This window comes from Barbus barbus, assembly GCF_936440315.1.
Source record: "Barbus barbus genome assembly, chromosome: 38".
In the NCBI taxonomy this organism is placed as follows: domain Eukaryota; kingdom Metazoa; phylum Chordata; class Actinopteri; order Cypriniformes; family Cyprinidae; genus Barbus; species Barbus barbus.
The window spans coordinates 11552183-11578713 of record NC_136716.1 but is presented as its reverse complement, the minus strand read 5'-3'; the positions used below and the strand labels follow the sequence as shown (position 1 = coordinate 11578713).

The 26531-nt window shown below is 37.5% G+C and overlaps 1 protein-coding gene across 1 annotated transcript; it reads right to left on the bottom strand.

The window, feature by feature from the left end:
- Positions 1–11894: 11894 nt before the first annotated feature.
- LOC306857758 (UBA-like domain-containing protein 1) lies at positions 11895–26383 on the bottom strand. Its single transcript, XM_079397889.1, has 3 exons — positions 26126–26383; positions 25520–25579; positions 11895–13612 (listed from the first exon to the last, which is right to left on the bottom strand). The coding sequence occupies exons 1-3, from the start codon at positions 26231–26233 to the stop codon at positions 13313–13315; spliced, it is 468 nt and encodes a 155-aa protein (XP_079254015.1). The 5' UTR covers positions 26234–26383; the 3' UTR covers positions 11895–13312.
- Positions 26384–26531: the final 148 nt, after the last annotated feature.

The following is a 26531-nucleotide window of genomic DNA, read 5'->3' as shown; positions in this document are numbered from 1 at the left end:
GACTAGTTCAAACATTTTATGTAACCTGCTACAGTAATATTTCAATTAAGGTAACTTTTAATGTTATTATTTAATTTCAGTCATTTCTTTAGCAATATCATTGCAGTTATATTGGTGTATGAGTGTCATTCCATTACCTTCTATTCTGTTGTTCTTCTTTTGGATCTCCTTTAGGAACTGAAGACGGTTTTGCAGCTGTTGTCGTCTGAAGAGGATGTTATACAGTTCTGTGGTATCTTCATCCTGGTCAGAGCCCTGTGGCAGCACTGGGGTCATAGTACTGCTGCCCTATAGGACAAATTACATTGATTTTACAACCTGTGTAGACATATACCTTTTAGCTATGTAAATAAAGGTGAGTGAAATTTCACAGGCAAAAATTGTTCGTTGTCTATTCTCAATAGTGTAGTGGAAGTCACTTTCATACAAACAACGGCAAATTTGCATGACCAATTTGAACACGAGAGACATCTGCATGGAGAACTATTGAAATGAATAAAATTCGCACTTTAAAACGGCAAAGCCCTACAGTTCTTCACGTGCAGCAGTCTGGGTTTATTCGCAGGTTCACGAAAGTGATCTGGATTTCCGCATTGTTTAACCAGAAAATGTGGTTTGATCTTAATTTAAGCACATTAAGCAAACACTATCTGCTTAAACTAATTTAAAAATGTACTTTGCGCATTATTGAGTAATTAATCGCAATATAGGATGGAGAAAGTGAAACATTGAATCACTAACTTGTACATTTTTTTCTGTGGCTGCTTAAGAATGTTGACCAATTCTGAACCGTCCCTCACAAATATGTTTCATCTTAACAATATTGGTTGTAGCACAGTCCTCTTTAGGTTATGTCACAGCATCTCAGCTAACTTATGGTCAGCACTAAGGACTTGTGTGCTTTGGACCATTGTCTTGTTGCAACACCCAACAACCTAAAGTCAGTCATGAACTTCTGTAAAATATCTTGATGAACTTTTGTATTAATTTGTCCTTTGATGACTGGAAAGTGTCCTGGCAGGCTGACTCTGAAGCAGCAAGGCGGTTTTATGATCCTTCTACCATTTTTTCATATTTGGTTTGCTGTCAGTGTTGTGCATTTTTCCCATAAAGTTCAACTTTTGTCCAAATGTCCACAAAACATTTTCCCAGAAGCATTGTGAAAAATCCGGGTGGATCTGTTTTAGTAGTTTCTTGTTCAGTGCTTTCTGATAGTAGACACGTGCAGAAAGACCTCAGCCGTTTGTAGAGTTTTCTGAAGGTCTTTTGCTGTTGTCCTCTCACCTCTTTCAGAATCAGAATCAGAATCAGAATGAGCTTTATTGGCCAAGTATGTTTACACATACAAGGAATTTGTTGTAGTGACAGAAGCTCCACAGTGCAACAGAAGGACAGTAACAGGACAGGACACAGGTAATGAAACAAAATAACAGGAAATAGCCAATGACCAATGTACAAAGCAGCAAAAAAAAATAAAAAAAATACACAATATATAATATATAATATAGGCGACTATGTATGTACAGGTCAAGTATGTGCAAATTAGAAATGAGAAAATAAAATAAGTGAGTGTGGTGAATGGATAATGTATTAGTTGTGTGTTCTACGTTTATTTATTGAGTGTTCATGAGATGTATTGACTGAGGGAAGAAACTGTTCCTGTGTCTGGTCGTTCTGGTGCTCAGAGCTCTGTAGCGTTGACCAGATGGTAAAAGTTCAAAGAGGTTGTGTGCTGGATGTGAGGGGTCCAGAGTGATTTTACCAGCCTTTTTGCTCACTCTGGATAAGTACAGTTCTTGGAGAGTGGGGAGGGTTGTACCAATGATTCGCTCAGCAGTCCGGACTACCCTCCGTAGTCTTCTGAGGTCAGATTTGGTAGCTGAGCTGAACCAGACAGTTATTGAGGTGCAGAGGATGGATTCAATGATGGCAGAGTAGAACTGTTTCAGTAAGTCCTGTGGCAGGTTGAACTTCCTCAGCTGGCGAAGAAAGTACAACCTCTGCTGGGCCTTCCTGACAATGGAGTCAATGTGAATATCCCACTTCAGGTCCTGGGAGATGGTGGTGCCCAGGAATCTGAATGACTCCACTGCAGTCACGGTGCTGTTCATGATGGTGAGTGGGGGGAGAGCAGGGGGGTTTCTCCTGAAGTCCACGATCATCTCCACCGTTTTGAGCGTGTTAAGCTCCAGGTTGTTGAGACTGCACCAGACAGCCAGCTCCTTAACCTCCTGTCTGTAAGCAGACTCGTCACCGTCCTGGATGAGGCCGATCAGTGTGGTGTCGTCTGCGAACTTCAGGAGCTTGACAGAGGGGTCTTTAGATGTGCAGTCGTTGGTGTAGAGGGAGAAGAGCAGTGGGGAGAGTACGCAGCCCTGAGGAGCTCCAGTGCTGATGGTTCGAGTGCTGGATGTGAATTTGCCAAGCTTTACTAACTGCTGTCTGTCTGTCAGGACGCTGTTGATCCACTGGCAGACGGAGGTGGGGACGGAGAGCTGAGTTAGTTTATTTTGAAGGGTTTCCGGGATAATGGTGTTAAAAGCAGAGCTGAAGTCCACAAACAGGATCCTCACATAAGTGAGGTTTCAGGATTGTCCATTATGTTTTTAGAGATTTAATGGGCAGGTCACCTGTGTGACCCACATTTCCAATATCATTTCCTTAAAATTGACTCCAACTAGCTTTTGGAGGTTACTTTTGGTTTACTTACTTTCTACACCCTGCACTGTGAAAGACACATAATGTGTGTTGTTAGTTTAGGCAGATTGTGTTTGTCTATAATTGTGTTAAATTTAGATCAGACCACATTTTACGAGTAATCAATGCAGAAATCCAAACATTTACAGGCACACATGTAGACACACGTTACTGAAATTTTTATTTTAAAAACCGTTTGATCTTAAGGATTCTGCTTAAGTGCTTGAAATTAGTTTTTAGATAAATACAAATTGTGCCTGTATATAAAAGTACAATTTTATGATTCGGACCAGAGAGTGAATAAAAGCAGCCAACAGGTGCTGAACATGCATGTGAAGGCCTTTACTATAAAACTCTCATGAAGGTGACTGAAGATTTTTTTTTTTTTTTTTGGTATTTTTTTTGGGCAATGCGTAGTTGTTTTGTCTTAGTTTTCATTATCACTTTACTATTATTATTTAGATATTATTTCACCGTATCTAGGTATCTAGAGATACTGGGTTATTTATTTACAGGGAAAATTCGCTTTTTACAAACAAATATAGTGTGAGCTTCTTTAATCCAATTTCCATTTAATTTCTCTTTGGCACTATTGATAAAGGTAATATTTAAATTCTGAAGTGTGCACATAATCCAGGCTTGCTTATTATTGAAAACTCCACTATTTCTCTATAATTTATACTGTAACAAAAACATTGCAAATAACAATTTGATCTTTTGGATAATATACGTGTTGTCATTTTTAGACTATTGCCATTCTACTGACCTCAGTGCTTACCATTAATGTCAGATTCAATATTTGACATTTAAACAATGTTTCACTTTTAAATACTTTGAAATTCCATTACAACTTTTTCTAACTTCTTCAAACACATATGTTGTCCCACATTCTGTTAACTAAATAATATAAATGCATGATCTTGAATTTGCCTTAAGAAAACATGTGCCAGAGTTTAACTAAGTTTTAAGCAACCCAAAAGCATGAAAAGAATAAAAGTGTTTATGAATGTTTGGTCATGTTCTGTGCATCATTGCATTTGTGTGTATTACTTGTATTTAAATGATAGAGAAAAAAAAACATTGTCCATTAACAAACACTGTTTAATCTTTAAATGATGGGTACATCACATTACCTATAGGCACTAGTATGCTGTTTGTTCGGCGAGTCAGAGTCCAGCTCCAGTACTGGACATGATGACAGTTTTGAAGAATTGGGAGAATGATCAGTTTACTCAGTTTTTTTTAATTCCCTTAGGAGTCCTTGCTTAGCAGTTCTCCTTATGCTGGAGTACTTAGCAGAATATTTCCCTATAATCTCTTATGCCTTCTTCCTCATATCGGTGTGAATGTCAATCAAAACATTAGATGACAAAAAAAAAAAAAAACACAAAAATAAAAAGAATGTAGAAAGCTTCACAGTAAATGCCACCCAATCCTTCAGGTAATGTTCACCGTCACCATCATCTTTCACCGTTTCTGTTTGTGGGAACTCAACAAGCCAAGATACGATTTCCATCTCGGTTTGAATGCATTTTCATAATCAAATTTGCAGTAAGGTGTGACGTTCTGACTGTACACTAGTTTGTATGTGTGTGTGTGTGTGTGTGTGTGTGTGTGTAGGAAATGTTTAGTGCTTGTTTCAGAATGGAATATGAAGATGCTCAGAGATAAATACCACTTCCTTAATATATTTTTATGTATGTCTGAGTGTTTAAAAGGTTTTTCAATTGATAGGGAACAGCAAAAAAAATCATCAGCATAATAGCATTATTTTATTTTTAGGTTATAACACTTATATTTTAGCGTTTCATTTTTAAATGTTAATTCATCTTTATTAGAACACACTTTAGATTCAGAAGTAGGTCGGCTAAAACACTTCCATCATCCTTTGCTGTCGGTCACCTCTAGAGGTCAGACTTTCACAGCGACTGAGTGGACACTGAGGTGTGGGGAGCTGTTCAGGACTACAGATGTGATAGATTTAGCAAATTTGACCTTGAAGAATGAGATTGAAAATAAATGAAATTCATATAAAATTAAGGTCTACTTTAGAGGTTGTTAATGGTGTTGCCAGATTGACTAGAATACCCAAGTTTAGAGAAATGTCTAAGAACAGTGTTATTTTATTAGTTATCATTGATGTACTATTTTAGTTTTTGTTAATATTTTGAATTAGATATTTATTTTTTCTGTTGTCGTTATAATTTTAGCTTAAGCCCAAGAGTTTTTGTTATTTTTATTAGTTGTTTTTTTTAAATATGCCTATATTGTAAGTAATATTATAGCAATAATTTTACATTTTAATTTTAGTTTATTTACTTTTAGTTAGTTTAGTACTTCAACTAAAACGAAAATGGAAAATAGACAGCTGAAATAAAAGTACTTATATTTCATTTTTTTTAAGTTGAGGGGCGTGCATCCAAACATGTGTCCATTGGTGCTCATTGAGCATGTCTGTAAAACATTGAGAGGCACTTCCTGTTTGAGAGGAAGCAGCTGGAGTTGAGCTGTGAGTAATGAGACGGGAATGAAAGGCCTGATACATGAGAGTCGGACAGCACTGCTGCAAACCATATAACCCTTCTCCCTCCATTTTTGCCATCCAAATCTCCTCCCACCTCCACTTTTTCTCTCCCTTTTGCTCTTTTTCCCTCCGATCCATCGTTTAATTTCAACTCTCTCTCGCTCTTTGTTCTATCTATAGAATTGCACAATATGTCACAGACAGAATGGGACGTCCAGTCTCTGCTGCAGGCGGATGTGCCAAACGTGATCTAGGATGATGACATCACCGGGGGGGGGGGGGGGGGGGGGGGCTTGAACAGGCAATGGGATGAAGTGGGGTGGGCAGGGAAAAGGAGGCTAAAACAGTGAGCAAAGGAACTGAAAGAGGCACATATTATGCAAATATTGTTACACTGCTCAAAGTTGCTGCAGGCTTGATCAGTCAGCCTTTGGTGTTGATAAGGTCATTGCATAATGGATTTATACTAAAAATCTAGGCTTTTTACATCTTTAAATGCATCTAAATATATATAAGTATAAATATTTCAGTGTCTGTTCTCCTTTAAAAAAGCATAATAGTTGTGATCTTTGTCATTCAAATTCACATTGCAATGAATAGACTTTGCAGCTTAAAGACGGCAGAGAGTGTAGAATCAGTGCAGATAGTGCTGGTGAGGCAGCTGTGACGTTGCTTTAATCTGCGAGCGAGCCGGTTCTGACCCTCAGAAACCAGAGCAGGAGGGGGCATGTGTATATGTGCACATGGGGAGGAAGAGAGCGGACAAATAAGATCTTTTATGAGCAAAGAGACCTAAAGATATAAGCTTGTGTTTGCAGTCATTACCCCTGTCTGACCAAACACAAACTTATACCAGCTGGACTGTGTGTTTCGCAAGCAGACACTCTCGAGATGCACAATATAATAGTATATGCTCAAAAAGAATAGAAAATTCAGTATCCTGTATAGCTCAAAAAGAAGAGTATTTGGCACTAACAGTGCCAAGGTCATACGTTTAATTCCCAGTAAATGCATAAATTGATTTAAAAACAATGTATTGAATGCAATGAAGGCACTTTGTATAAAAGCATCTACCAAATGCCTAAATGTGACCCTGGACCACAAAACCAGTCTTAAGTTGCACAGATATATTTGTAGCAATAGCCAACAATGCATTGTATGGGTCAAAATGATTTTTATTTTATGCCAAAAATATTAAGTAAAGATCATGTTCCATGAAGATATTTTGTAAATTTCCTACCGTAAATATATCAAAGCTTAATTTTTGATTAGTAATATGCATTGTTAAGGACTTCATTTGGACAACTTTAAAGGCGATTTTCTCAGTATTTAGATTTTTTTGCACCCTCAGATTCCAGATTTTCAAATAGTTGTATCTCGGCTAAATATTGTCTTATCCTAACAAACCATACATCAATGGAAAGCTTATTTATTCAGATTTATTCAGATGTATAAATCTCAAATTTAAAACATTGACCCTTATTACTGGTTTTGTGGTCCGGGTCACAAATGCAAATGCTATACATTATTATTTATTCAATTCAATTCAATTCAAGTTTATTTGTATAGCGCTTTTTAAGATACTAATCGTTGCAAACAACTCTACAGGAATTTAAGTTTCCACAATATATTTATATATTGCAGAACCTTAATATGTTTGATTTATGGCAAAATTTGGTAATTCTGTATGTTGTCTGAGCATTGGCATCCTCCAAAGTCCTCTGAGGGGTTGGCATTATCTTTCCTCAGGTGTTTGGTCATCTCAGATCATTTAAGGGTTGGATCCAGACTGAAGCTTCTGTCATTCCTAGTTACCATGGGATTTTAATCCCGTGACAGAAACAGAGAAACAAATAGAGAGATAATTAGCGTAGCTGCTGTTCCATCTAAGCAAAAATGATTTGTTCAACCCAAGCTAAAGAATAATAATAAACGTACATTTGATCAGATATAACTGCAGTACAAGATTATAAGATGCATTATGTGAATGCTTGGCTAAAGAGATGTGTCTTTAATCTAGATTTAAACAGAGAGAGTGTGTCTGAACCCCGAACGTTATCAGGAAGGCTATTCCAGAGTTTGGGAGCCAAATGTGAAAAAGCTCTACCTCCTTTAGTGGACTTTGCTATCTAGGTATTACCAAAAGTCCAGAGTTTTGCGACCTTAGGGGTTGGATTGTAGCGTGGTAGAAGACAAGTTAGGGCCTTATAGGCAAGTAATAATATTTTGTAAATGATACGGAACTGAATAGGTAGCCAGTGCAGAGACTGTAAAATTGGGGTAATATGATCATATTTTCTTGACCTGGTAAGAACTCTAGCCGCTGCATTTTGGACTATCTGTAGCTTGTTTATTGAAGATGCAGGACAACCAGCTAGCAGCGCATTACAATAGTCCAGTCTAGAGGTACAGGTACAGAAACAGGTAGCATGTTTCGAAGCTTGGCAATGTTTCTAAGATGGAAGAATGCTGTTTTTGTAAACATTTACAAAACATTTGTTTATCACTTTTACATAATGGGAGTGTGGCATTGTGGGTGTTTCTGTTCTTTTTCAACTTTCTGTTTTGGCTTCATTTTTACTGTTTATTTGCAGGACAGTAGTCAACCTCTCAGCTTGAGTTTTTGAAAAGTGAAATTTACTGTGATTAGTGTTCTTTGTTCTTATACATCCATTTGTGTGTCTTTCAAACATTAATGTTTGGGCTTCAGGGACTTATTCAACATTGTTGTTAGTTTAGCTAACGCAGATTAAGTTTTGTTGAAACTGATTTACTAAAAATGACTTGAAAGCATCAGTGTGTTAAAAACTACTAATCGGTAATGTTTTGAAACATATGCCAGAGTTTTCTAGCCAAAGTATGTTTATGAATTCATGAAGTTGCATTATAGCTGTATGATTTCCAGCTTGTTGCAAATTTTCAAGACATTTATAATGTTAAAATGTTCTTCTCCATTTAAAAAATGCTGTTCCTTTGAACTTTCTATTCATCAAAGATTCATTAAAATGTGTAACAGTTTCCACAAAAGCAACTGTTTTCAACATTGATAAGAAAAATGTTTCTTGAGCACCAAATCAGCATATTATAATGATTTTTGACAGATCATGTGACACTGAGGACTGGAGTAATGGCAGCTCAATGTGCAGCTTTGCCAACACAGGAATAAATTACATTTTAAAACATATAAAATAGAAAACTGTTAATATGTAATAATATTTCACAATAGATTTTTCTTACAATTCATGTTCAATCGGAATAAAATCTGGAGATTGACTTGGGCAATCTAAGACTTTCCATTTCTTTGCCCTTATAAATTCCTTGACTGAACTGGCAGGGTGTTTTGAGTCATTGTCCTGATGCAATATGAAGCACTTCCCAATGAATCTGGTGGCATTTTCTTGAATATTGGTAGGCAAGATGGTTTTGTACCCTTCCAAATTCATTCTGCTACTGTCATCATACATTAAGTCATCAGTAAAGTTGAGAGGGCCTGTTCCAGAGACAGCCATGCATGCCCATGCCACGACACCACCTCCACCATGCTTTACAGATGAGGATGTATGCTTGGGATCATTGCAGTTCCCTTTTTTCTCCACATTTTTGCTTTCCCATCACTTAGATAAAGGTTCATCTTTGTCTCATCGGTCCATAAACACAGTTCCAAAACTCTTCTTGCTCACCTTTTTGCTTTTTTGCAAACTCTAATCTTGCCTTTCTATTTTTGGTGCTGGTCAGAGGTTTTCATCTTGCTGTGTAGCATCTGTAATTCTGTGTCAAAGTCTGCTGAGGACAGTAGATTGTCAGAGCATCACCCCAGCTCTCTGGAAGTTGTTGGTGATTTTACAGACACGTCTTTTAGGGTTCATTTTCACAGCTTTTATGATTTGTCTGTCATCAACTACTGTTGTTTTCTCAGCCGATCAGGTCGTTGTTGGTTGCTGGTGTCGCTGGTGGTTTCCAAACTCTTTGTTTTTGCTAGAGCTCTAACTGACTTCCTCTTTTCTTTTAGCATCCAAATTGCTTGCTTTTCTCTCCAAGTCAGCTCCCTCATCTTCATCCTGGTTTGTGTGTGTCATGATCGAATGCAAGATTCAGAATGCAGAAGTAATGGATATGACTGATACGACACATTCCCTGCTTTTAATATCTGAAGAATTAATGCAACAGGACACAGCTGATCACTTAGAAAGACCTGTGAGGTAACTGTTCCAATACTTATGCTCACATCAGATAGAGGGATGAAACTCTAAAAGTGCTTAACTTCTTAGCTGGTAAAACATCTATGTGTTAAATCACCCAATAATAAAATGTGACATTCTGTAGTTTTGTCTCATATTCATCTTTTAATCATATTTGTATGTCTTGATTCCACAGCCAACAGAGCAATTTTGTCTTTACTGTTCCAATACTTTTGGAGGGCACTGTATATAGATAGATATCAGTTAATATGGCTTCCAGCTTGTTGCAACTTATCTTAAAAAAAAAAAAAAATGAGCAAAGGCATCTTAACAAATTTTATGCTTATTGCAATAAATGAATGAATGAATGATTATTGCAAAAACTAACATTGGATCATTCTTTTGTGGTGGGCCTGGTGAAAATATGAAAATAAGAAGTGGCTTGACTTTGACAAAGAAGTGAAGTGAAGTGACATTCAGCCAAGTATGGTGACCCATACTCGGAATTCATGCTCTGCATTTAACCCATCCAACGTGCACACACACAGCAGTGAACACACACACACAGCAGTGGACACACACACACACCATGAACATACACCCGGAGCAGTGGGCAGCCATTTTATGCTGCAGCGCCCGGGGAGCAGTTGGGGGTTCGGTGCCTTGCTCAAGGGCATCTCAGTCGTGGTATTGAGGGTGGAGGCTGGACATTCACCTACAATTCCTGCCGGCCCGAGACTCGAACCCGCAACCTTTGGATTACAAGGCCGACTCTCTAACCATTAGGCCACGACTTCCCCAAAATTCTTATGCAAGCAATTCATCACTAATATTACATTGTAGCTTTTTAATGGACTTGATTTTCTCCCATTTGCTGCATTTCGTATCACGGACTGGGATGGCTGCTAATGAAGGATTTGAGACTGTTTGCATTCTTTTTGTGCCACCAACCAATCAACATCATGATGTCATATTCCTGTGGTTTCAGAGATATCAGTCACATAAAATTACAGCTCAAGTGTGTGGCTTAAAAGAAAGCGCCCAGAACTGACTGCCGTGAGCAAAGAAACCAACAGGAAGGTCATGGGAAGAGGACACGCTTGCAGCTTCCAGGTGAGCCACTGAGCTGAAGGGGTGTAGTAGGTGTTAATGCAGCAATCAGATCGCTCACTCTCCATATCCTGCTGACTCATGCCCACTTGTTCATTCCAGCCTAAACTGTAGCAGACGTCTCCTGACAGGCTCCTGGAGTGGCAGTGTGAGTCATCTTATATCAAACCTTTTCTGATTCATTAAGCCCCTGCGGCCCCTCCCCTACCTCATCCCAAACCTTCCCGCAAACTCCTTTTCAAAATGCAGCACGATGTTCGCACTTATTAGGAAGACATCTGCGCTTTCCTTCTCCCCTGCTACGCAGAACATTGTGCCAACGATAACGTGGGAACAGAACGGAGAGCAGGCGACCGTTTCAGAGGCCAACATGGAGACGAGAGTGGTGGGACGTTATATTTGACTACAGATCAAATTCAGGTTCGGAGACGGAGAATCGCTGCAGTATGAGGCCCCAGGCTAAGGTTCACCTGGCATGCCACAGCACCGTGCATGCTAACGGCAGTTTACTTGGCAACGTTTCGGTTTCCAAGTCACGCCCTGAAAAACACACAAACAGAGAACAGTAGTGCTGTGACGAAGGGGACGAGAGGGCGGAAGCAGACTGAGATTGGGCTCAATTCAAGCTCTCTCTCTCCATGTGTTTGATTTGGAGGTGAAACAAGGACATCCAACTTGAGAACCTGCTGACCTCTGGAGTGGTTGTGCATTAAACACACAATAAATACCTTCATAGGTTTATGTCTTCTATCATATATTTCCATATAAACACTCACTTATAATCCAAATAACCTTAATAACCAAATTTGGAGTGTATTTTTTTTAAATTTGATTACAAATCTATATTTTAATATATTTTAAAATGTAATTTATTCCTGTGATGGCAAAGCTGAATTTTCAGCAGCATTAGGCAGTTGTGCTGATTAATATTTTTGCGAAAACTGTGGTTTTTTTTTTTTCTTCTTCAGGGTTCTTTGATGAATAGAAAATTCAAAAGTACAGCATTCATCAGCAATATTTTGTAACATCATAAATGTCTTTACTGTCACGTTTGATCAATTTAATAAATCTTTGTTCGTATTAGTTCTACTGACCCCAAACTTTTGAAGATTAGTGTAGGTAGCATATGAAATACTAATGAAATATAATACTAAATAAAAACATATTTCTGCACTGCCCCTTATGGATTCTTATAATGCAAAGATTTAGAGTCAGTTTATAATGTTAAGATGATTTGACTCTATATTTTAAATTATGCACTTTTAGAGTACAGCGGAAATTGAAAGTAATATTTTTCTCATATTAGGCTCAAAATCCTAATTTCAGTCTCACTTCCTCACTTTAATTTCTATTAGCGTAAAGAATGATAATTCCACAATAACAATAATAATAATTCAGTAGTCTATTAAAATGTTGTATAAACTGACAAGTACAGTTACAATATACAGTATCTACAACAGTTCAAGAACAAATCACACCATAGGACATACAATATTTATTTAGGAACACAAACAATGATAAGTTAATTATCAGGTAGTCCACAAATATTGTGGGAATGGTATCAATACAGTCAAACAGGGGAAAACATACATGGAAAACCATTTGGGAACAAGTGACCCCAAAAGAAAAGCTTGATCAGAAATTGTTGTAAATGGAAAGTAATACAAAGTAAAAGCTAAAATTACTAACAGCATTGCTTTTTGAAAATTGTTTTCATCAAATAAGAAATTTAACTTTTTTCCCCACCAGATTGATCAATTTTATGTCAATCGAAAAAGCAGATTGGGCCAGAATTACAACTTGAATTGGAGTTCTCATCCTCTCCCTAAAACTGGAAATGAGACAGAATTCCCGAAAAGCATTCATGTAGAATTCCCCCCAAAAGCAAGAAACTACAAAATATGATATACATATGAATACGTCATGCAAAGTGGCAAGTCTGCTTTACAAACATGTTGTATAGTAGTCTGGTTTAATGTAGCTTTAGCGGCATGGATTTACTCTCCTCAGCTAAGAAACAACAGTCTGATAAACCAGCTCCCCCAAAAACAGATTGAAATAAAACTAGGAGCCATGATTATAAAATACCCAGATCTTTCAGAATCAATTTTCAGACCAATCTTTACAATCTTTGAGGACATCAGTAAGTTACTCTGTAATGGACAAAGCAAAGCATCATGGAAAATCCGGTTCGAGTTCGAAAAAGTGTGTTCAACTAGTGAGATTCCCTGATTGGTTGAGTAGAGTCAGGTGACCAGTGAGGTACGAAAAAAGTCCCATTATCCAACGGGGAGAGAAAATGTAAGTCCGATACACAATGTTTGAGTGTGTAAGTCTCACACACTGTACACATGAACGCTTGCATTGAATACTAGTTAGTTAAAAACCGCAAAAACAGATCGCTAATCCACATGCAAAGTCAACTCTCGTCTTGCATAAAGAACACCAGATAAAAGAATAAAAAGTAAAATGTGAGAAAAGTTGCTGCCTTAGATGCTAGATGTCCATCTTTGAGAAAATACCAGAAATAATCCACGGGCACAATGATCATAGTCCCATACACGTTAAACTACTCTTTTATTATAGAAAAAACTCGGTAAATTTCACTTGCTCGCTTTCTTTTAATACAATGTGCGCTTGTTTCTTTATTTCTCTTATTACCTTCGTGTTGGCTTTCGCTCCTCTTCTGTAAATGTCCATGTTGCTTGGTTATTCTTGGTGTAGCTCTCTCCCCCTCCATGTCTGTTGAGTGAGAGAGGAAAAACGACCCTCCCCTGACCCTCGCTCCGTGTAGTCCAGGCCCTCATCTCTCGGCCTCCATAGCGACGCTGGCCTTCTGTTCGGTTGCCGCTTGCTGGTTGACAGATGAGGGCCAGCCTGGGGGCGGGTGGGCTTGTTGGGGGGAAGGCCCCTGAGTCCATAAGCCCTGCTGGTTGGGCACGGGTGGGGTCATGCCCCAGCTGACCGGAGGTGGAGGGGGCGAGGTGGCCATGCTGGGACTGCTGCTGCTGTTGAAGCTTTCCGAGGCTTTGAGTCGCGAGAACATGGTGAGGGCATCTGGGAAGTTTGGTGGCGTTGCAGGCGTGTTGGCGGGGGTGCACATCTAAAAAACAAACAGATGGATAATCACAACTGTATTATCGGTTAATGCATATCATTTATCAAATTATTTATTTTCTATCACTTTTTGGGGTCAGTAAGAAAGAAGACTCTTATGTTCACCATGGCTGTATTTATTTGATCAGCAACATTATTTAAAGTAACTGTTTGCTATTTTAATGTCTTTTGAAATGTAATTTATTTCTGTGATGGCAAAGTTGAATTTTCAGCAGTCATTACTCCAGTGTCACATGATCCTTCAGAAATCATTCAAATGGGTTGATTTGGTGTTCAAGACACAAATCTTCAGCACATTAAGCAGCACAACTTTTTTTTTTTACATTGATAATATTATTTAATTTTTTTATATATATTCTGCTTAATATTTTTGTGGAATTATACTTTTTTCAGGATTCTTTTATGAATAGAAAGTTAAAAGTACATAATTTCAAAATTCTGAACAGAAAGTTAAAAAAAACAATTAGAATTTTTAATAAAAATAATTTTTCATATATATACATTTTTGTAACATTACAAATGTATTTACTGTCACTTTTTTATCATAGGTCCTTGCTGAATAAAAGTATTTGTTTCTTTCAAAATCTCCCTAGTAAAAATTAATATATTTAAAATACATTTATTTAATTCTAAGTACAGTTCAAATCCATTAATGTATTTACAGATTTATTGCTTGACTTACTGATATAAAAATTATAATTTAACTTTTTTGGAGTACTACTTGTGCACAATGCACATTTCTTAATATTAAGCCTAAAATGTGTTTTAATGTCGCTATTTATGAGGATTGCATGATCTTTGAATAATATTGGTCTTTCAGTGCAAGATACTGTATTTAAAGTGTACCTAAAGTATGCTTGCAATGGTTCCACTTCAGCACAATCAAATATACCTCATTATATCTTTAGTTGGACTTCAGCACTACTTCCACACAATTAAAGTGCATTAAGTACAAAATTAGCTGTTCCAATTTTGCAGACTTTAAGTATTCTAGGTTATACAGTCAGGTCCATAAATATTGGGACATCGACACAATTCTAACATTTTTGGCTCTATACACCACCACAATGGATTTCAAATGAAACGAACAAGATGTGCTTTAACTGCAGACTGTCAGCTTTAATTTGAAGGTATTTACATCCAAATCAGGTGAACGGTGTAGGAATTACAACAGTTTGCATATGTGCCTCCCACTTGTTAAGGGACCAAAAGTAATCGGACAATTAGCTTCTCAGCTGTTCCATGGCCAGGTGTGTGTTATTCCCTCATTATCCCAATTACAATGAGCAGATAAACGGTCCAGAGTTCATTTCAAGTGTGCTATTTGCATTTGGAATCTGTTGCTGTCAACTGTCAAGATGAGATCCAAAGAGCTGTCACTATCAGTGAAGCAAGCCATCATTAGGCTGAAAAAAACAAAACAAGCCCATCAGAGAGATAGCAAAAACATTAGGCGTGGCCAAAACAACGTGGAACAGCGTGTTTGGAACGTTCTTAAAAAGAAGGAACGCACCGGTGAGCTCAGAAACACCAAAAGACCCGGAAGACCACGGAAAACAACTATGGTGGATGACCGAAGAATTCTTTCCCTGGTGAAGAAGACACCCTTCACAACAGTTGGCCAGATCAAGAACACTCTCCAGGAGGTAGGTGTATGTGTGTCAAAGTCAACAATCAAGAGAAGACTTCACCAGAGTGAATACAGAGGGTTCACCACAACATGTAAACCATTGGTGAGCCTCAAAAACAGGAAGGCCAGATTAGAGTTTGCCAAACGACATCTAAAAAAGCCTTCACAGTTCTGGAACAACATCCTATGGACAGATGAGACCAAGATCAACTTGTACCAGAGTGATGGGAAGAGAAGAGTATGGAGAAGGAAAGGAACTGCTCATGATCCTAAGCATACCACCTCATCAGTGAAGAATGGTGGTGGTAGTGTCATGGCGTGGGCATGTATGGCTGCCAGTGGAACTGGTTCTCTTGTATTTATTGATGATGTGACTGCTGACAAAAGCAGCAGGATGAATTCTGAAGTGTTTCGGGCAATATTATCTGCTCATATTCAGCCAAATGCTTCAGAACTCACTGGACGGCGCTTCACAGTGCAGATGGACAATGACCCAAAGCATACTGCAAAAGCAACCAAAGAGTTTTTGAAGGGAAAGAAGTGGACTGTTATGCAATGGCCAAGTCAATCACCTGACCTGAATCCGATTGAGCATGCATTTCACTTGCTGAAGACAAAACTGAAGGGAAAATGCCCCAAGAACAAGCAGGAACTGCAGACTGTTGCAGTAGAGGCCTGACAGAGCATCACCAGGGATGAAACCCAGCGTCTGGTGATGTCTATGCGTTCCAGACTTCAGGCTGTAATTGACTGCAAAGGATTTGCAACCAAGTATTAAAAAGTGAAAGTTTGATTTATGATTATTATTCTGTCCCATTACTTTTGGTCCCTTAACAAGTGGGAGGCACATATGCAAACTGTTGTAATTCCTACACCGTTCACCTGATTCGGATGTAAATACCCTTAAATTAAAGCTGACAGTCTGCAGTCTGCAGCACATCTTGTTCATTTCATTTTAAATCCATTGTGGTGGTGTATAGAGCCAAAAATGTTAGAATTGTGTAGATGTCCCAATATTTATGGACCTGACTGTATACTAAAAGTACAACTGCAGGGTATTTTTATTAAGTGTATAAATATGTAAATGTATTTGTATTATACTTAGTATGAAATAAATGTATTTCTTTTTCACTAGGGCTTACTGACACCAAACTTTTGAACAGTAGTGTAGCAGTTTGTCGTCTTACACTTTAATTAAAATAAATAAAAGTTAATCAAATCTTGCTCTAAAATCATTTTCAATGATTTCATGATTTTCAGCTGATGTCACAAACTCCTCATTCATATATTTGCGTCATAGCCTCTTTTCATAATCCAAGTAATTTCTGATAAATAAAATCAGGTTCTGTCTTTTACAGATTGCAGAAGAAAAATTAGAGACTTTCAATACATCTTTAACATTCCTTACTAATAAAACATTTGAAACCATATGACAACCAGATAAAACATTTTAGTGGCAAAGTTAAATTCTGCGAAGTTGTCCCAGCAGATCATTCCGACATTCCCTCCCTTCCTTCGCATTCTTTCTGCCTGTGTTGATTGGTGCTCTTCTAACAGTTCAACTTCCTGTTTCTCATCTCTGCCCTGGCATCACCCGTTCTGCCTTCCTCTGTGTGGCGTTCAGCTTCTCCACTACTTCTGTGACCTCCCCATTGTCCTCTCTGAACTCGCTGTCCTCTGTCTGCAGCAAATCGCGCATTTACAGAGGTACCACAATAGGCCTCATGAGAGCACCCCCGCCATCCTGCGATGTTTTCGGCGGCAGGACATCACCAAAAATTAACCACATTACAAAGGTCGTCATAAATCTGCACAAGGCAGCAATCTGTGGGTTGAATCAGGATTAATATGTGGGGAGAATTTGGGAGATTTTGTCAGTGAAAGCTAAATGAATGGACAGCATTACATTGGGATACTTCCTGGCAGAGGTGGGGACAAGTCACACATGGTCAAGTCCAAGCAAGTCTCAAGTCTTAACCATCAAGTCTCGAGTCAAGTCTCAAGTCACAGTTCAGACAAATCAAGCAAGTCAAGTCAAGTCAAGGGTTCACCCTAAGCAAGTCAAGTCAAGTCGTGATAAGTTTCAAGTCAAGTCAAGTCAAGTCACAGTACTAAAATAAATAGAGGTTAATTTTTTCGTTACATATTTATTTTTGCACAGAAAAGATTAACTTGTATACATATATTATGTATCCTATTCATTATACATTTGCTATATATGAATTATATGCATATGTGTGCTACATTAATATCTGAAAATAAAATTGTGTTGCTTACACAAAACTTTTAAAATCCAGTCTAAAATGTATAATCCAATCTGTCTAATTCAGTTTAATTGAAACTGTCTAAAATGTGTTGCATTTACAGAAAATAAGGTTTGCCAAGATGTTAGCACTAAGCTATATAGCTTAGTGCTAACATCTTGGCAAACCTTATTTTCTGTAAATGCAACACATTTTAGACATATATATATATATATTGTTTTTTTTTTTTTATATGAAGGCCGTAAAACATGCGCTGTCCATTATAGGGCATCCTATAGGTATCTAGTGATGGGAATCTCAGATCATTTTACTGACGCGCATCTTTGAATCTCGTTAATCAAAATGAAAGGATCTTTTTTCGAGTCATTTAGCTCATTTCAGCAGAATATGTATGTTAATAGCCCATTCACGAAGAAGTTATGACGCTTAATCGTCATCTCTGCGATGGACACGTAATATACACGTTTCATACTGATTATATAATCTGAGAATATTTGTTTTCTATTTGAACTGGCTCATTATAAAAAATATTTCACGTTCTATATATTTATCCTGTTTGGTTTATTTTTATTACAGTGCACAACATTTTGTTGTTATTGTGAGTGTACACACACACACACACACACACAAAGTAGACACTTAACAGATTCGAACGATGTAATTATTCTTGTCTGTATGTCCAAAAAAAAAACTTTTTAAGTGCAACCCAGACAGCACACATTAATCTACCCGATAATCTACCCAATGCGCCTCCATGTTAGCCTGTCATGCAGTAGGCTATAAGCGCACTGCTATTCAGCTTCCACACGCAGTCCACACAAACACTTGAAAATGCGCACATTTAATATTGAATTATAGCCTACGTTACATGCCCGCTCATTTTAAGATGCCCCTCAACATTAAAATTCAGGCTACGCTATTGTTCCCCACAAATTCCCCACATCTACAAGACGTATCAATGATGATAATGATCACATCTAATAAGAAAAAATAAAACATAATATGCAACCAAGGCCAAATTATGACAAACATAAATTATTAATTCATTAGATGAATCGTTACTGACTAAAAAGAAATGACTTTCCTTGTGGTTCTTGAAATGTCGGATAAAATTTGACGTTGTGGTTGTCGTGTCGGATATTCTTGCGTTGCATACTCTGCATCTGGCAAATCTTTTTTTATTGGCACGGTCCAGTTCAAAGTCCTTATAGCCAAAGGAGACTATTTGTGGAGCTCGACTACTGTTTGGCGCAGTTTCAATTGTGCAGCGTTAAAGGCACAGACGCTGATTGGTGCTGACGTCACAATAGTTATTTTTTAAAACGAATTTTATTGCTGTTTGTTTATTATAAATTCAAGTCATTGTCGAGTCTTCCACTTCAAGTCAAGTCAAGTCTCAAGTCAAGTCTCAAGTCACTTGCTCTCAAGTCAAAGTGAAGTCAAGTCATTTTCATACTTTAATCAAGCAAGTCGCAAGTCCTGAAAATTGTGACTCGAGTCCCCCACCTCTGCTTCCTGGTGTGCCCTTGCACAGGTATGAGAAACATGTCCATATTGTCTTACTGCAGCAATCACATCGGCATCCGCGTCCCATCCTGTCAGCAACCTTAAATACTGCCGCCTGCAGTTTTTATTGACCCACCCGTAAGGATATCTCTCCAAAAACCACCACAATCATCCCATTGTGGCCGGCCAAAAGTCTCAAATGGACCTCCGTGTCCCTAGATGCCTTTAATCCACAAGAGTGTTTACAACAGGAAGTAGGAGGGATTAAAAAAAACAGCTATGAAGCTGTTACACAGGCTTCAAATGGCAATGAGGAGGGGGAAAAAAATCCCTCGGTTTGGGAGAGTTCCACAAAATGGCATCCAGCAATACATCAGCCGGCTGGACAGCTGCTGCAGATGTGGAGAAGACGGTCAGTGGCTTAATAAGGCAGTCAAACCGAGAGCAGATGCATCTGCAGATCCTCCATAATTCAGAAACATTGACAAAGCGTGCTTCAAGAGGTGCGGTGTACATAACAAACATGCTCCGGCCGACAGCTGGGTTGCTATGGAAATATTTTGGTTGTGAGGACAGATCTGTTGATGAGAAATGAGGTCAGAGCTGGCGTAGAAAAACAGAACCTGCGGTGCACAGCCCAGTCCACTTCATTTTTGTTTGTTGTATTTGATTTACTTGGAAACCCAGTGACTGTTTAAAACTGTATTTTTTTTTTTATCTATCTATCTTTTCTAAACACACCCCTTGTCTTCTATTGGTTGGTCAAAAAGATAACCCAGTCCCAAACTCAATGCAGGTCTGGATCCGCAAACAAAGAATGTTTCGATAGCACTACACAATGTAAATACTTTAAAAAGGGCACAATATACTATGTTAATATGAAGGAATTTTACATATTAATTTTACACAGATGTTTTACCCATATTTTGAATTAAGTATTGCGTCATGTTGATTCTTTTTCTTACAGTGTACAAAACCAGTTTATAACCAAATGGCTTACTTGTCTCTTCATATTAAATTACAATCAGAGAAAGTATGAAAAAAAATCAACTTGTATCACCACATGCTTTTGAGTAGTTTCTTTGTTTTAAAACAAGACCAATAGTGTGACACTTTTTCAGCTGCCTTACATTTCCAGAAGCATTTTTCCCCAAAGGAATTAAAAAAAAAAAAAGTCTATAACCAAAAGCCATGAGCCAAACCAACCTGCTACAAGGTAAACCACAAATTACAAACTTTGACTTAAGCAAAAAAGATTTGAAAATCAGCCAAAAAAAAACAAAGGTACAAGACTGCAAGAAAGAACTGCAACACCATTAAGCATTGCAAATAGCATAGTTGAAGAAATAATAATAATAATAACAACTATTTAAAAGCTGTTGTGTTCTAGAAGACATTAACAAAAAGGTCCAGATCTAACGTGGGACTTGGAAACAACCATTTTTTTGTGACTTCAAATTGGACATCCTTGATTGCCCATTTCCAACTAGAACCATAGCAAAAACATGTGAGTGAAACCAGCGTCTTTGGTTCACCAAGCACAACATAAGCCCTGCAGAGGCATCAGTGAAACAAATTAGAGAGCATCAACCTTGTTCCCCTTTACTATTGTTCAATGAGCCAGACTGTTCCAACCCACAAACAAGCAGTTACTCCTCCATTGGAAATAGCTAGAAATATATAGCATAAAACAAAGGGAAGCTTTCAAATTCCTTTGAACTAAAACAGTGATGCAATTCACTGCTTCATGCTTAGTATTGAAGTTCTAGTACAACTGCTGTTTTGCATCCTTCACATGCATGTCTACATGACTCAGGGCTGGAATTATGGAAAGTGAACACACTGTGGCAGATGGTGCATGAAATATAATGATAAGGTTTGTAATGAGATAATTGACGGTTCACTGCAGCGTTCCATTGTAACACAAAACTGTATAACACTGCCTGATCTGCTGTACGTGTATCTATGAGTCTCTGAGAGAAAGAGAGATGCTGGGAGTTGAGTAGGCAGACAATGCCTTTAGGAGGAGCTTTGATTTTTTTATAACAGTAATTTATAATCACATACTGCAGGGATGCAGAGGTTTTTCTGATCTCTGCACTCTATTATGTGTGTGTGTGTAAGTTTAAGTGTTTACACATATGTGAGCAAATTATCTCTCAGTTCAAAGCTTGATTATTAACATGAGTGTAACAGTACAGAGGGATTTCAGAGCAAAACAATAGGCAAGTATTGTCTACAAAAAGGCTGATTTCTACTTACTGGATGTTAAAATCAAGGACACGACTCTACTGCTAATATTGGCTGCAGTGTCCTCTGCCAAGTGATTGTGCAGTGATCGCAACCCAGCAAAAGTTGTTCAATCAGAACAGTTTAAATGTCGTCCAACTGAAAGACATCTTGGAGTGTTATGACTGCTGTCCAAGAGCATTTTTTTCGTGATTAAACATAAGTAGCAACAAATATTTTCTTCTGTATTATGACGTACATCAGAGTGTAACAGCTTATTAAAAAAGAAAAAAAAATGTAGGGCTGGGAATTGGATCTATGCATCATTTGTTTGGATTTTGAGGTGTTAGCATTGCACTAAATAAGAGTTTGCATAATTGGAAGGTCGAGGTCAGAAATGTAAAAAAATTAAACATGCATATATATGAATTATTCATAATAAGATTTATAACATACATTTAGAAAATAGGGTGAATACTATAAAAACAGTTAGTGTGCACTGCATGTCGTCTACTACAGCTTTAAATGCTCCAGCAGCTCTTTAAAGCCGGGAGGATTCTGAATGGCTGTCAGTGTTTTTATTGTACATCAGCTGAAAAACGGTTTTAAAAATTGGTTCCAGCAATATCATTTTTCTGTGCCATTAACACTATAGCTCTGGTGTGAACATGCAGCTCACAGAATTAAATTATTATTAAAACTTTAGTTATAGTTATTGTCCATGTTGTGAATGGGCCTTAAATACTCTAACATGCCATATGTATTGTCAGTCGTCATAACTGAAGCTATAATTGGTTAAATTAAACATTTCTCATCCTTTTTTCCCCCCAGTTACTTAAGACACGGTTAGTCTGCTAGCTGCTACCTTGGCATTTAGCATAGAATTTTATCCAAAGTGACTTGATGAACACCTCAAGCAATTTACCATTCAAGAGACAATTCACAGTTCTGCAGTGACAAGCTTCACGAGTATGTCTGCACAAATTTAGCTTAGAAGAAAAAAAGAGAGAAAATAATTTTTAGCCAAGCCTTTGACTCTGGTTGTGATTTCAATTAAATGCTCACAAATTAGCCTGCTTTAATAGCATTGCTTCCAAAGGTTATTTTGATTATCTAGAAGAATATGATGTGATATGTTTTTGAACGGATGTTACAAGCGGTTAACTTTGGGGTTAAATTCTGCAGGGGGCTAAAATCATCAACCAGCCAGGCCAATCTGGGCCATGCTAACCAGTTAAACCCATGTGCATTGCACGATACTTCTTGTACATCTGTGATTCACACTCACTGCATACCGGGAAGCATTGCTTGTAAATGCAGTTTACTCTTTCTGGCTCCAACCACGACATCAACTCAAGGCCAAATACTCAAATATAATCATTGTTTCAGAGTGAAATACTTTGTATACACTGCCTTTGATTATACATTTCGGTGTTTCTTAACTTCTCAGCCTGTATTTTGTCTTTAGAATGTTTCATACTGATTGTCCCACTTCCCCAATTCACAGCCTTGACAAGAGAGAACATCTGCTCGTTTATATAGGCTACAGAGACTGTGAGGTCATCAAGATAAGGAGCTTCACTCCATGATCCTTTTAATCAAACTGTCAGTTAACTGCAATAAAGTCCTGTCATTACTCTAACCTTTCCCCACCCCGGTCTGTAAGGTGCAGGGAATTCAGCTGCATCTGAGAATTAAAATACTGCCAACTCTTTCTTAGGTCACACCCGAGAACAAACCACAGTTAAAGTTACCAGAATTTGTACCCCTCCTTCTCAGCCCCAATGCCAGGAAAAGAGCCTTTTCTACCCTTTGTGTGTTAAATCCTGTTTTAATTACCGCACTTTAACCAGAGGATAACTGGCATCTTACTAAGGCTATTCTTTTCTTTGGCAGTGACTGCATGGTCAGAGCTTCACTGGACAGAATACAAGAATTTCATGGGCCAAACATTAATTTCTCAAAATTTGGAAATTTTGCTCCGTATAAACCATTATTCTTTGTTAATGAAACTTAACTTTGATTTCTAATCATTTTTACTCAATTATAGACATCTATAGAACAGATATAAAAATTGATTAACTAAATTAAATTAGACTAAAATGTAAAAAAAAAAACGTTTATAAAAGTTCTGTAATATAATAGCCAATAATTCAATATTGAAAGGGAAATTTTTTTCTTGATTTGCACATTTGTCCAGAGTGTAGTCAAAAGAAGCAATACATGCATTATTTTTTTCAATACATCATCTTTTTTGTCCAACTTTCTAATTCTAACACTGAAAGGGAGCAATTTTAGTGTGAATGAATTTAAGTGTGAATGACTTTTTTCAATTTCACAACCAAGATTTCATTATAAAATTCATAGTTAAGTTACTTAAAGAGCCTTTTCTGTGTGATACCCAACTTTCTGTTTGAGTATTCAGCTCAGTGTGTGAGTTATGAGCTAACGTGGTCAGCAATTATAGTAGGACTACAGCATCAGGGTCACTCTAGCAGACAAGAATCTAACATTACACCTGTCCAGAGCATGATATCAACCCTCGACGATATGCCCATTCACAACAATTATTTCCTAATAATATACCTTTAATAGTCAAATGAACAGCAGCTCATAAAGATGTTAAGCTCCAGGGAGGCCTGAACAAACTTTAATTACGACTGTGATGTTGTGCATTAAAAATAACATTTTAAAGGAATAGTTCACCCAAAAATAAAAATTCTCATGTTGAGTAAATTACTTTATGATCAAAGACTAGTCACAATCAGTGATTCTTTTCCAACAGCCAACAGATTCTGAACAGATCTGCAGATCTCTTTGCTTAGGAACCCTCCAAACAAAACTTTACTCTAAACCAATATAAAAGAACACTCTGTGAGGTAAGCATACAAGTCTGCTGATTTCAAGACTTCATGCACTTATGACTTCACTGTCAATCAGAATAAGTGTGCCAGTGCAGGGGAAATTGTGGTGCAAACTCAATTAGGACTGCATAACTAATAACAGTGTTGGCAGCCATGCATGCAACACAATCACACCTCTGCTTCTTGTGCTTTAACCTGGATCTATTTAAACTGAGGTGCAGTGGGCAAACTATCCTGTGTTCAGCAATAAACAATGATCTGCAGATACATTTTTGCTTCAGCAAAACCATTTATGCCCCATATACTCACATCAATAAACCTCAAACAAACACAAACATGGGGTGAACTGCAATATTTAACTGAAGATTTACAAATGCCAAATTAATTACATCATTTATGTTTTATTAAAAACAAAATCCCACTCTTTTGACATTTTTCTAGACATATATGGTTAGCTTCGAATTTTTGACAATTTTACAAAAAAAAACTTTTACCGATTCATTGAAAATAACTGACTCCAAAGAATAAATAACCCATAATAGCAAATAGCAAATAATAACTGTAAAAACTCTTCACTATATCTTCACTATAGAATTCCATTTGTGAACATTAGTTAATATACATTAATGAAAAAATAATTAAAGAAAAATAAATAATAATATAACAACAAGCATTTATTAATTTTAGAAATTAATATTAATTTCAGCATTTACAAATACATTATTAAAATCAAAAGTTGTGTCTATTAACATTATTTACTGGACCTGAGCTAACATGAACTAACAATGAACAGTTATATTTATTAACCAATGTTAACAAAAATTAATAAATATTGTGACAAATGAATTGCTAATTGTTAGTTATAGTTAAGCCATTAATTAAAATTAACTAATGGGATCTTATTGTAAAGTGTTACCGATATGCCCAGGTTTTACATAAAAGTGGAAAACAGACAGTGGGATATTCCAGAACTCATCATAATCATAATGATGCACATACCATATACCTCTTTTTAATAAAGAAATTATTCAACTCTAGTTCTGTTCAAGAAGACACTTGCTTATTGCTTGACCAGTGATAGCCCACATTCATCATACTTCAACCTTGCGGCCATTATTTATTTTTATTTATACTGCAACAATGAAATACTGCCTACCTCGGCACACTACAGTAATACCAGTGAACACAGCGCCTGTCTCTCTGTGTGTGTGTGTGTGTTTATTTCTGGAAGCCCACTCTCTCCGCAACATGGCCGACACTATGGCTACAGATTTACATTGTTATTGTTTCAGACACGATGTAAACGGAGCACGTGTAGTCACATAACAGACACATGTAAGAGAAAAAAAAGTTACATTTAATAAACATTTATAATCGGAGATGACGGCTTTCATACTCACCATTTGATGATGGTGACCGTAAGGGATATTTGTCTCTTGAAAGAAGGCACTAAGGGCTGTCTGTGAGTGAGAGATCATAACACAGCATTATCTCACATGAGGTATAATAACATTCAAACATATTTATACCTCGCTAGACTGGAAAACTGTCGGAGTTTCACTTATGTTAGAGAGCTGAGAATGGCTGCAGGATTTAAACTGATCTAAATGAAAAAACGAAAGCACAACATTGTATCAGTGGAGAGTAATCTGTCAGCGGTCATCTTCATTGCATAATAACATGGGAAGCTAGTACAGTGTGTCATGGGGAAGGATTATAGTATTTAATCTGGAGTAAACTCTAATTGGATAGAAGCCTGTCTCTGCTCAGCTTTTCGCAATTGTTATACTATAGAGACGCATTTTAGTGCCGTTTTATTCCCAAATAAAGCACATGCAGACGGCATTAATAGATTCTATATGCCCAAGGAGGAAACTAACACGTTTAGGTAATTGTTATTAGTCATTGTTAAGAAATGGCAACCAGACACCCGACAGAGTATGCAATGCATCACATAAACAATGAACTAGCGTAGGCATGCATAGTGTGCTCTCCATTGCGCTTACCTCAAACTGCCAATGTGCCGCTTGCAAAAGCTGTTTCGCTTGGTCTGCGGCACATCCAGCTGTCAGGACGAACTGGTTTATCATAACTTGATGTTTGAGTTCATCCATATTCGCTGGTGTTTATTTCCGAGCCACGAACAATAGTATTTTACCCGGGACTGGATTTTTGAGATTTAGTCTCTCCGCTTTTCTCTTTCAGTCGTCCACCATTACAGCCGGTTGAGCAAACACAAATATTTACTGTAGGACTGGTGTAACGAGCGCCAGATGATTGACAGCATGAAGCAGCCAATCAGAGCGGGGCGGAGGTCATGGGAATTGTATGCGTCGGGGTTCCACGTTTGTTGTGTTTCTGATGACACTGCATTAGTTTTATGTATATGTTGAAGCGCTCCAGATCGATGTT